The 13,707-nt window shown below is 38.4% G+C and overlaps 1 protein-coding gene across 1 annotated transcript in view; it reads right to left on the reverse strand.

Moving 5' to 3' along the window:
* Positions 1 to 13,707, reverse strand: part of LOC127646083 (28S ribosomal protein S9, mitochondrial-like) — a 29,973-nt gene that overhangs the window by 4,502 nt on the left and 11,764 nt on the right. Inside the window, exons 3-8 of the mRNA XM_052129535.1 lie at positions 8,731 to 8,793; positions 8,608 to 8,638; positions 8,044 to 8,123; positions 1,621 to 1,706; positions 1,427 to 1,502; positions 1,126 to 1,294 (exon numbers count right to left, since the gene is read on the reverse strand). Coding sequence (XP_051985495.1) covers positions 1,126 to 1,294; positions 1,427 to 1,502; positions 1,621 to 1,706; positions 8,044 to 8,123; positions 8,608 to 8,638; positions 8,731 to 8,793 — 505 coding nt within the window. The remainder of the gene's footprint in view (positions 1 to 1,125; positions 1,295 to 1,426; positions 1,503 to 1,620; positions 1,707 to 8,043; positions 8,124 to 8,607; positions 8,639 to 8,730; positions 8,794 to 13,707) is intronic.

A 13,707-nucleotide genomic window follows, 5' to 3' on the forward strand; every position in this document is an offset into this window, starting at 1 on the left:
ATATAATTACTATAAATTTTGCAAAAATAATGTAAAAAATATGATTAGAATTAAGTAAAACCTTTTTTTTTTTCTTTCAATAATTATAGTTTAGTAAAATAATAATAAAAAAATAAAAAAAATTCAAATACATCATATAGCCAACACATATTGTGGCAGCAGACAAGTGAAGCATTTAGACATTTAGAATCAAAATATTGCTTGTTTTATTGCAATCTCATTGAGCATAACCCTATTATTGGCATACTTTCATCTGGGCTAGTTTTAGTTGTTGATCTATGTACAAATGCATCAGATGAATGCTCTCACTTTGGTGTTGCATCTCTAGTCATTAACGCCGTGAAGTTCAACGTAGTTTCAAACTTTAAAAAAATGCATCTCGAGACATCTGCATGCTCGGTCCAACTGTTAGAGCACATAAGTGTGTCATCTATTTGATGATGCGTGTTGCCTGTACAGCCTCAAGCTGTGGCTGTGCTGAATGCCCCCTTACTCAGATGTGGAAAATAAATAAATACAAAATTAGCATTAAATCGACACGTTACATCTCATGAACGTGAATGAGATTTGAGAGTGGAAGATTTTTTTTTAGCAAAAATTAGATTTTTTTCCCCTCACACAAAGCTACTGTATTGTTTCAGAATAACAGGAACATCTCAGAGCTGTGCTCAAAACATATAAGAGCTGTTGGCTCACAGGGATTCAGCTTTGAGTTTGAACTGTGTCATGTACTGATCCCACGGCCTCTACTTCCTGTCTACACTCTACTACCTATAAATAAAAAGGCAGCCCTCCTCCTTGGATGGTTGACAGAGTCAATCTCCATTCACTATAATCGTATGTAAAATAACATCTGTGGCATTTTGCTAAATTGTATGTAAAATAACATCTGTGGCATTTTGCTAAACTTTTGTGTTTCACAGATGAAAGAATCGAACGGTTTGGAACAACATGAGGGTGTGTAAATGACAGAATTCTAATTTTAGGAAGAATAAACTGTTTAAGGACTAAATGTACATGAAAACACTGATATAAACTCAAAAATATTTATCAGAAATCCAAATATTTTAACTTTTGTAACATTTATTCATAGCCTGTTTGTGATGTCTAGAATATCTCTGGTACCCTCTGCAACACTGAAAGCGACTCCCTGTGGGTCATGCTGTAGCTGAGCAATCTCCTGTTTGCTGGACTGAACCTCCAGCTGCCTGCGGAACTTCCGTGCGCACTCCTCTTCCAGAGAGCAGTAGGGCAAGGACAACAGCCTCTCCATCAGCTGGATGAACCTCATGTACTACACAAAATAAGAGAATTCACTTGTCAACAGCACCCTCTAGTGTTGTCATTTTGATTGACGCCTATTTCAAGTTTCTCTTTGCAGCACATTTAGGAGAGGTTGGTTTGACGTTATGGTGCTAGTCCTTACATCTTGATCTGAAATATTCTCCACCAGAAACTCCTCCAGCTCCTCTTTTAACAGCCATCTGCTCCCAGTTAGCGAACTGAGAAGACACAAATGGACATAGAAACAAACACAGATGCAGAGTTCAACCGTTAAAAATGATCACTGATAATGAGTAAAAGTTGATATTTTCTTACAGGAAGATTTAAAGTGCTCACACTTGTTTGGTATCTAAGGCAAAAAGGCCTTTATTTCTCATCTTGTCCTGATGCCTCTGTATTGCCAGAACCTTTTCATACACATCCTAGAACAGCAGAAAAGGAGGGAAAACAATGGTTTAATATAAGCTCTGTAGATGTCTGTTCTGGTGCCATTTCTATAAAAGAAAAGGAGTGAAATAATTATAACACAGAAAGAAACCTTCATGAACATGGTGCCTTTTGACTAATATGTCTAAGAATACACAGGATAAAGGAAAAGGAATTCTTCATAGATATTCAGGAATCCCTCAAAAGAAAAGATGCAGTGAAGCAAACGCAGGGATTTGAAAATCCCCCGATACACACGCTCAAACAAATACATATCCACACACACACACACACACACACACACACACACATATAGAACAGTCTCCATTAAGAATGCAGATCTCCCATTTTTCACTCCAGCTCTGGCTGAATTTAATTGTGTGTGTGGAGGGAAAATTGAATTGGGGAGCACTTGGGCCATAACCCCCCACATTTTCTCTTTTATACACACACACAAACCTTTAACTCCATGTTCCTTTCTTATATACACACACACACACACGCACATCCTCCTGACAGGAGAATCTGCCATGCGGAGCAGGATGGCATCCTCGGGCACACTTGTCTAAATTGGCATCGCGCCCGTGAGCCTGGAGTGCCCGTCAGGCGTGTAGGTACTGGAGCGGTTTGGAGCAGGGGTCTGATGCGTGGCCCAATGCTGGCATGCAGCTCACGTCGGCACCTTCCTCACTCCTGTGCAAGAATTCATTTCCCCCTCAATTATCCCACAGCTGTTTGTTTAATTCGGTCCTGATAGAGTGCATATAATCCACCGCTACTCGCCAAAAAAGCAAACATTGGGCAAAAACCAATTTTCAGCACAAAAAAGGAGTAATAGAAAAGAAGGGGGGGGGGGTAAAATGGGGGAATGCACGTTACACGTTCGTGATCACAGCGCCATAACGATTCCAGAGAAATTCAAATGCCTTAAGGAGGGGGAGAGAGGCTCCGCAATCTGAGGGTTGGAGAAAAGGTTTAATATGAACTTTCAATGTAGCCTTTTGGTTGACCAGAGTTCCTTGTATTCAACAAATCATCGTTAAATCGTGCAGGCTCCATCGAATTAAAGTCCACATGGGATTTCTTTACAAGGTTAAAATACAATATAATGAATATACAAATTACATTCAGAGTTGAACGACCTACAGTTTAAAGTAACCAGAAGTACAACTAACGGAGTGATTTTTATTTTAGAACAGGGCAGAGTCAATTGCGCGCACGCACGCGCACACACACACACCAGGGATTCCAAGTCAACGATCAAGTGATGGAGAAAGGACCTCTTTACTGTAATTTTTTTGTACAAAACAAACCCAGATGGTACTTGTGATAAGCCACATTCACACGACCCGCTAGAGTGAAGCATCAGCATTTCCCCGGCTTTGCGTTGTGCTTTAAAAATGTAGATGAATTATCATTATGTGGACAATGCCAGCGCTAAAAGCAAAACAATAACTTTGCTGAAGCAAAGTTTAAGAGATTTATTGCACATTAAAATGAACCACGTATGGATGCGGGTTAGCGCCTTGTTGGCAGCAAGAGGGGGACCTACACAATATTGGGCAGGTGGTTTTAATGTTGTGACTGATCGGTGTACACACACACACACACACACACGATGCACAGAAATGAAAATTCTGGGCCGAAACCGAAAATTCAGGATGCATTTGGCAATATTATACTTTTTAATTAATTTCATTAATTGAATTCATCTGAATTGAAAAACTATAAACCAATAAAATGATCACACTTTTATTGAAAGTAACGCACCAAAATTGGACAGAAAACATTAAAACATTATTAAATATATTATTCTTTATTCAGTTCTTTAACATTAAAATTTAACAGAATTTTTTTTTACCAATTATCCAAATAATGTAACATTCTAGATAACTATAATGATATGCAAAACAGTAGTCAAGTAATGAACTTAGCAGCTCTAGTATAGCATCTTGCAAATTCAAAAAGTTTAAATATGCTGCACAGTGATTTTAATGATAACAACAGACAGAACACAGAAAGGCAGAGGGCCTCTATTCGGTTTATGTAAACGTATTTCCACTCTAATATAAAATTGTTGTGCAAAACAGCAGTAATACAACCAACCTCAACTGTAAACAACAGATGTAGCCTCAAGTGAAGAACAAAGTTTTGCAGGGCTAAACCTATTTTAATGTAATTGCTATACACATAGCAAATTGGACCGCTTTCTATTTAAGTAAAAGTGTCAGGTTTCTCTTCAAGAACAAAAGTTGCTCAGCTTTCTGGCAGGAGAGACGGTTCCTCTGCTCATCAAGAACATGAGATGATGCACTGAATAGTCCTCTCTCTCTCTGTTTGGCGGAGATAAATACCGGAGTGCAGTCCGCTCAAGCAATGGAAAGCGATCTTTGTTCATGTAGCAGTAGTCAAGAGGATTGTCGCGTTCGCGTGATATGAGGGTGAAGCGATTATCTGTGTTCCACAACTGCTTTCGGGTCCTTGAATAACATATTGGTGCATTGGTGCCCTACGGAGACTGCGTAGTATGCGTATAGGGAGCGGCGGTACTACTCTGAAGTATTTCCACACCGCTGACATCGGTCTTTGCTTGGTAGCGCCGTGATAATGGATAGATCGATCGAGAGTGAAACCTGAGCACAGAGGACGGGGAGGCATATATTTTCGGCTCATATTTTCAGCCTTTTTTTCCTCTTTCGGCCAAAACAAAAAATGTCATTTTCGGCCGAAAACTTTCGGTGGCCGAAATTTCGGTGCATCCCTAACAATTATATTTATTTTAAATGTCTGCGCTCCTAGCTGTGAACTCACTGACACTATGGCTGATTCGGTGAGAAAGTGACTGATTCAAACTGCTAACCTGAGCTATAGTGTTCAAACCCTCAGTTCTTTTTGGGTGATTTATAAACAAGACCCGGTTCAAAAGAGTCATTTGTTCACAACGCTCTCCCTCTGGGTTAGTTGTTGCATGCAGCAAGCTCCTCACAACAGAATGGTTGTAAAGTGGCGTGAGACACACTGATGTGCGCTCTAAAGATGTATTCAATTACTCACAAGGTGATATCTGATGAAACCGCATATGAACACACACGATTTTGAATTGTTTTTGGTCACATTTTCTACCATTTTAGTCGCAGTCTGGAGCCCTGAGGCTTTGTCCACATTAATCATCTGATACATCTGAAAACTGTTTTTGTTTTTGAAACATTCTCCGCCGAAACTCTTGACATTTTCAAGAGTTTTCCAAATGTTTCCCCATCCACCCATATGAAAACGCTTAAACCAACAGCACAACACCGCTACAAAATGGGTCATCAACTTGATTGTTTTGGGTTGAATGGATGACATGACTTGGTCACATGACAACAAATGTGTCATCATTTTCAGACATTGTCTCTGTTTTCCCCATCCACACTAAAATGCGAAGATGGCCATTTTTTTAAATGTATCCACTTGAGAGCGCATTTTGAAAAGTTCTGTTTTCTCTGGTCAAAATGCAGTCTGTGTGGACCGAAGACCAAAATGCAGAGGAAAAGAAGAAAAGTTTTAGTGTGGACATGTCCCATAGTCTGAGAGTTACTTTGAAAGCTTTAAAATGCATCCTGATATATTAAGTACAGACCCGTACAGATAAGAAGACCCCTTGATGTCCTTTGTGTGTCTGTGCAAGAGTGCGTGTGCATTTTGTTTTTCTCATAGTAGAAAAATATTCCTCTCTGCAGGAAAGAGTTGTACATTATTTTCTGCACACAGCAGGATTTTTGAGAGCGAAGCACCTCCGTGCGATTCGAGACTGGATGAGAGAGCCTGTTCACGCCGGCAGATTTGACACACCTATTTAAATTATCAACAGGGGTCCCAGCCACTGAAGGGCAAAGGGGAGGATGAAGGGCTTGGGCACACTGAGGACAATGGCACATTAGTGAACTTGCCACACACACAAACTCCTTACTGCTACTGAGATACATCTTACCCTAAGGTCGAGTCCACAGATGAATGGTAGTAAATGGGACAAATAAGCTAAAAACAAACAAACTTTAAAAAGGCAAAGGCATGGTTAATGCAAGGGGCTCTCTGGAGTTCTTCTCATCACAGTAAAACCCTTGAGGCTGATGTGCGCACGCACGCAAGCACGCACAAAGTGCTGCGCATATGTACACGCATACCCACTAAAACACAAGTCTGCACACAATCACTAACACACACCCAAAAGCACAAAGCCCTGCCGTGCCTGGTGGAGTGAGTGAAGCTCTCTGTTGTAAACAGGGTTTAAGAAGGAGAAAGTGCTCTATCAGTGTTCAAGACAACTTTGCCCTTCAACACACAACTACCTAACTCTCATTCCTTTCTGCACTCTTGCCTTACAGATTAAACATCTGCATTTTCCCTCCTTAATCATTTCAATCTGTGATTTTTACAGGAATGCTATAATATTAACTACTTCATTTATTTGTATTCACCACACTTTTTTTTCACACTTGAAATTATCAAACAAAGCCTTGCTCTGAACAGAGGGGCTGCTGCTTGTCAACCCTTACCCCAGGGGATCAGAGACCCCAGTCATGCATATGCCCCATCCCACCTACCAAACCTCTGTCTGCGCCCCTCCCACTTATCACCTCTCCGTGGTGTCACCCACTCCCCCCACACCTTATCAAATCTTTGTCTGTGCCCCTCCCTTCAGCCATATACCAGACAAAGCAAATCCTCTCCCGAACCCAGCTCAAGACCATGTTAATCTCGCGTAGCCAGACATTTGACTTAAACAGCAAAGGTCTGGAGCCTATCGCAGCTAACATTGGTAAAGAACAGCCCACTTAGGCAGGAAAAGCCATCTAACTGACATGTAAAGTGACCAGTCACAACTTGGTTTGCCATTATGTGATGTTCAGGGGTGGGGTTATTGTAGACGGCTCACAGTATAATAAAAGACCGGCATGGGAATATAATTAATTTATGTAATGGCACGCGAGTCTCCACGAGCGACTGCACAGAAAACACACGGGATTGGGAATATATTGGAAAATGTGTAGTGAGTGTAAATACAGCACAGAACTTCATTACTGACTATTTCACAGACATTAGAAAGTAAACAAAGCTGAATATACAGCTCTGCTCATGGATATCCACTTTAATTTCTGCTACGTGCCTCAAACCAAACACTGAATATCTTTAAAAGAGTTGATGTGACAGACTAACCGGGCAAACTTGGGCCAATTCTGTGATTTAGTCTTCGAAAGCACTCATTGTTTCAACATGGAACCTTGTAAACTCGACTCATGCTTCCACCCAGACCAGCACAAACTAAGATCTCAGAAATCCCATAGAAGTCTGCCAATCAGATATAGTCTGACTGGACTGAGAACGCTTTTCCAATTTTGTGTGCTATAAGCGTCATAGAGTTAGTAGACTGTGGGCATGCCTTCTATAGCTGAGACCAAGTCTGAAGGGTACTATGAATGTTAAAATAAAAATCATAACCCACCATTAAACATTATATTCAATTCCTGTCCATGTGTGTATATAATCATTTAATGTAGGGGTTGTCAAACATTTTGATGCTAAGGACTCCCTAAATATATGGGTAGCAAAATATTTTCATGCCTAAAAACTAGGGCTGTCAATCGATTTTATAAGTTTTAAATCTTTTTTATTTAATTTATTTTTTTAATCACATTATGATATGCAGATTAATCGCATATATCAATATTTGCAGACAAAGTCCCCAAAATAAAATTATTAAAAATAATAATATTAAATAATTCAAAATACAATAAATATAAATCAGTTAATTAAAATCCATCCTGTCATTGTGACAGACGAGTAAAGCATTGATTAGACAACACAAAAAGTGCCATTAGCAGGCCATACATTGCTTATTTCAATTATCATTGAACAAAAGCCTATCATTGGCCTACAGTCCACAGCAATCCATTTTGCAATTGAATTCATCAATATGCATGTGTCAGATGGATGCTTTTGGAGCATCTTTTGCTGGTACATATTACAGTCTAGGTGCATAATTATTTGCATTAATGTTTTTAAAACAATATTTTTGGTAGAATTAAAATCACAATAAATATAATAATATAATAAATTAAATTACATTTTCATTGTCAAAATAAATTACAAAAATGTACCTTGAAAATATTTACTTTCTGTTAAGCTGACAGTGTATCATCCCCCTCCCCTTATTTTATTTTTAAAAAAAATTATATATATAATTTTTTTCTCTGACCCCTACTATACCCCTGTGGCTCTCTGGGAGTCCCTGGACTCTAGTTTGAAAACCCCTGATTTAATGCACAGATATTAAGAGGAAAGTAAACTCACATGCATGAGAGAGTAGTAAGACTGTTTCCCTGTGTAGAACAGAAAGTTGAAAGGACGTCCATCTGCATCCCACTGCACAGCTAAATAAGAGAAAAGGGCAACAGTAATTAATCACCAGCTAACGCATACTTATATTTGTAGCAAAAGAGCACAGATACCTCTTTTCCACCAAAACAGTGTCAATGCCAGGGCTGGTACTACTCAGCCAGTGGAACAGCAAAACTCTCTCAGAACCAGCATGTTTCCACTGACTTCAGAGCCAAAAGACAATGTAACGGACTATGTTACAAAGCCCATTTAAATCAACTGTTCATTGATTTACATAATAATGGGAGCAATCTTGTTTGTCACGTCAGTCTCGCCAAACTTAGCTGTTGTTGTTTTGAAAACTTTACATGGTGAGGACATTATCCCAACCACTGGCCACTAACTGTAGTGGTTCTTTGTTTAATACCAGCGAACTGATGCAGAGCCAATATTTTCAGCCTTTTCATTGGTTCCTCCACCAGCTCTGGCATGAATGGAAAGGGGGTTGGATAGAACAAGAAAGCAGGTGCTCCATACCTGTCTGTTTAGGGAATATTTGTTCTGGATGCTACAAAAAGAAAGGAACACAAGTATTGCATTTATATTAATTTCAAAGAGGCAGGAAGAAAGAGAAACCAAAAGAGTTGGACCAAATCTCACCTTCATGGTAGGTCTTGCTCGCTTCTCAAAGAGTCCAGAGGGGAACAGATATGCAATGCTCCTCTAAAGGAAAAAAAATCACATTACTTTTCTGAGATATATATATATACACACACACGCGCGCACACGCTAATTTTGCCGACAGTGCACCATATTTTTGTCTTTGCCAATTTTCAAGTACTCCCATCACTTGCAATAAATACATTGTAAAAAAAAATAAAATAAATATTGATAGAACAATCTGCCAGGTCAGATAATCTGTTGATATTTTGCAAAATGTAGCCTACCTGCATTTGACACCTGCCCTCTAGATACTGATTTATATGGCACACCCCCAGAGGAATACTGTGCGTTTTACCATAATTTTGGAAGCACTCCAATCCATTTTTTTCCAATATTTTTAAACAAAATGTAAAATGTATTAACACAACTCTGACTTCCTTACCCATTTATTTTAATTCCCTCACACTCATGCAATTGTTTCATAATCAGATTTCTACAAAATAATCAGCTCACACAAAGACCATGGTCGTTAGTATTCACTAGGTTTATCACAAGAGCAGGCAAAAGGAAACTATGCCACAATGTGCATGTTTTCTATGCTTCTAGTTTCAAGTATATATTTAGAATAATGACTGCACCAAGGAGAGGGACATAGTTTCACAAAAAAAAATATATTTTGCACAAGGCAATAAATCGCTTGAATTTTTGGTGTTATTGGAATATATAACACTTCAATGTATGCAAATTAGTGCATTTAATTCGGTAATCCCTAATTTGCGTATCAATGTGGAAATTGTGATAATGTTATTAGACACAAATTTTACTGTATTCACCTATAGTGTCTCCATTAAGTTAAGTACATTAGCCTGTATGATATATTGCCTTAGCTAAACTTTAGATAACTTATTACATTAGCTAGTAGCTCATGAGTCATGCATGTTAGCAAGACACAAGTTAACTATTTTTGGCTAATTAGCTGTAAAGCTGAGGCACTGGAAGCTTAGTCTATTGTTCATCACCACTCACCTCCACACAAGTCAAGAAAAACACAATTGGGATAGGAGCTGGGAGGGGCTGCTGCCTGCCTGTCTGTGTGTCTGATGTGCGCTGCGCTGCACTGCACTGCTGTGCTAAGACGCGAAGGGAGGGAGGGCATCGGAACTCGACAAAGTCTCATCTGACCTGATATTTTGATTTTTTATTCAATAAATATATTTATTTGACAGGGAAGATGTGCGCAAACAGGAATATATATATATATATATATATATATATATATATATATATATATATATATATATATATATTAGGGCCGGGACTCGATTAAAAAAATTTATCTAATTAATTAGAGGCTTTGTAATTAATTAATCGAAATTAATCGCATTTTAATTGCATAAATATTTGACCTGAGAACAGTGAGAAGTAATTTTTTTCACATGGATTTTTAGTATACCATTGAACAATGACTGAATACATAAGCTTAAGCAACAAAATATTGTTTATTTTTGTATTATGTTTTGCGTTGAGGTGATATTTGAGGCTCGATGTGCTGCGGCGAATTCCTTGTTGAATAGCTTGCACACAACCATGCTCTTATCGACGCTTCCATCCGTTCGTTTTTTATAACAAAATTTCCCATCCACGGGGCCAACCAAAGCGGTCTCGTCAGCTTCTTCGTTCATGTTCACTGTGATTTGTTGTTGTCTGAAGTCATGAACGCTAGTTGGTGCTCCAGTATAATCGGTCCGCCGAAACTCATCCAGTGAGAAACGTTCCACGGTGCAAAAATTAAAATGCGTAAAACGTGTTATTTTTTGTGTAATTAATTAATCTTAATTAACGCGTTAAAGTCTGTAATTAATTAATCTAAATTAACGCGATAAAGTCCCGGCTCTAATATATATATATATACACACACACACACACACACACACACACACACACACACACACACACACACACACACACATATATTAGTGCTGCACGATAAATCATATCGCAATCGCGATATCAGCCTGTGCGATTATATGATGGCAAAATGGTGTGATTATATTAAATAAATAAGTGCATGTGTGGACATGACAGCCCATTCTCTCTGAGAGCTGTATGCCCATTTTCAACACTGCTAATAAAGATGACCAGTCAGTCTCAGTTTAGGGAGTGGCACGTGTGGTCATGACGTGTGAGTTTCCGGTGTGCAGCGTGGAAATCAGGTGAAAATGGACGCCGAGCACACCGACACTGAACTGGTGGCCAGAAAAAAATAACACAGATCATAGCTTGGCGATATAGCTTTATTTTATCCTTAATTAAAGTTCATATAATACGGGAGTGTACCGTGTAAATAAACACAATCTCCAAAACTGTCATTCTCGGTGTGGTCAGAGCCGCTTCAACCAGTCACAGAAGACACAATCTGAGCAGAAGTTGAGACCGGGAGAGATTTAAAGTTCTGCCTGGTGATGCGCACTAACACGGAGACGCTCGTCTCTCACCCCCGCTGTCTGCAGCTTGCAACGTGTAACATCATTGATGAGATCATCATGATAAGATCAATCTTATGTGAAAAATAACACTAAAATGACAACAACAATAAAATGTGTGTGTGTGTGTATATATATATATATATATATATAGGTTTTGGATAGACAAGATTGGCAAATGCTTATCAATAATACTCTTATGGCTAAAATGTTCAGTGGCTAAAATATCAATATGACTAAATGTTACTAAAATCATTGACTAAAACTACATTAAAATGCCCAGTAAGCCAAACTGGCACAATTACAGATGTGTTTGCGAGTGTCACGCCATATGACAAGTCTTCACAGAGATATAAAGAGACATGAAGCACCGTTAACAAAGTGGGATTTCAGAAAATGATCCACACACACTGGACAAGAGGTACCAGCGATAAGTAGAACTTTTTAGAAAGAGGATTTGGAAATACCAGTTGGTCATTTAAAAAAAATAAAATAAAAACAACAGCAACAACTAAAGTTTTAGTGGTTTGAGTAAACCACACTTTTATATCCAGTTTCTTTTTCAAAACGGTTTATAGAAAGTTCACATTACATCCTGATTAAATGTCCCTGTTTGTTTGGACAATCTTATTTTCATGAAAATGTGTATGTTCTTATTTATTGTTCCATTTTATTTAGGTGTAATATTGAGAAAAGTAATGCAAAGATGTTATTTAATTTTGTAAAAATATTTGAATTTGAAAACACTGCATTTATAGTTGTTGTTGTTGCTAGTTTGTATGTTTGAGTTGAGAAATACACATTTCAGCATTATCAGTAATCTATTTGTGCATTTTCCTTGATAACCAAGTAAGTTGACTCATGTTGCCATTTGTTTATTATATCGAAATCGCAGTATTAGCCTCAATAATCGCAATATGACATTTTCCCCAATCGTGCAGCCCTAATTATATATATTCATTTATTAAAATAAAAAAAGCACCCTAAAAAAGGGCACTTTCTATCAAGGAAGAAAAAGGGAAGGTGCTCAAGCCCCCTTTGATGTCCGTGTGTGTACGTGCCTGGTTAGCATGCTAAATACATGCTGGTTGGAAGCACAGAGTGTAGTTTAGTAACTATGCTATGCTATGATTAGCACAGCATTTGCTCAATAAAGAGAGCAATCAATTTCATGTGTGACATCTGTCCTCATCGTTAGCTCAAGCTTCACCATAATGGTAAGCCCCAAAACTCCAACATAACAGAATCTCTTCTAAATCTCAACATAACAAAACATTGAAACAAGTATCCCTCTTTATATTCATCTTGAACAAAAACATACGAAATAACACTCAATTTTAACATTTACTCTCCCCTACAGACTCCCATGCAAAGCATGCTGAGAAATGCTGCATAGTTTCATCAATGCAACATTAACAGCAAAATAGTATTCATGAAGTCCCAAGGATTAATTTATACATTGAAATGGATAGAATGGAATGAAATCAAGCAAAATGTTCTAGAATTGTGCTGCTAACAAAAATCCTTTTTTTGAGTGTAGCTTGGACATTTTGGGAGAAGGCACTCAATCTGCATTCGTATAAAATAACCCAGTGTTTAAGACAACCTTCATTGCCTTTGGATCTTTGACTCCGTTTTTCAGGATAGAGAGACAAAAAAAAAAAACTTGATGGCAGATGCACTCCAAGAGAACAGACATCCATGTATTGGGCTATCAAAACCAGAGGGTGAGGCAAGGGTGAGATAAAGACAGACAAAGAGAAGAGCAGACAGAACATTGCAGGATGCAGTGACAGATGAAGGCAGCACCTGTTCATAGCTTGAAAAGCAATATGGCCCAACTCCCTCAGGGAGGTTTAGCCTCGTCACAGTGTTCTAGAAACCTCTGCTGCCTAAACTTCACACAGGCCCAATCTGTGGTAACAAAACTTTCCACTCTCACTCCCTCGGCTTCACTAAATTTTGAGCCATTTGACCACTTGCTATGTGCGCTTGAAACTACACCATCAAAAACAATGCATCTGACCTTCCCACGTGACAAGGCCATACCTGGTATTAAAAGCAATCTGGCTGGCTGATAAAGGTTTGGTAAAACCTGTGCAGTTTTTACCAAACATGTCATCCAATCCCGTTGAATCAAGGGGACATGTTCCATTTTTTTATACTGATCTCCATCTATGTTAGTGACAAAATCATAATTGTCTATTATTTCCCTTGATATTGTAAATATGAATATTAATGTTGATTAATAGAATTTAAATAAAAAAAAACTGTTTAGGACAACTGCATGCTATATTCTTTATTTAGGCAAGATATCCAAAACAAGCCAAGAACTGGGTTTATGCGTGACATAAACCATGCTAAACTCACTCTTTATGACTGTTACTGAATCTGTGCACACAGAATTCCACATATAACTCTGCAGATTTCTGTAGAATGGGATATGCATAATTAGCAAATTTCCACACATTCTCTGCCCCTTTTGCATTTA

Source organism: Xyrauchen texanus, chromosome 7, assembly GCF_025860055.1.
Source record: "Xyrauchen texanus isolate HMW12.3.18 chromosome 7, RBS_HiC_50CHRs, whole genome shotgun sequence".
In the NCBI taxonomy this organism is placed as follows: domain Eukaryota; kingdom Metazoa; phylum Chordata; class Actinopteri; order Cypriniformes; family Catostomidae; genus Xyrauchen; species Xyrauchen texanus.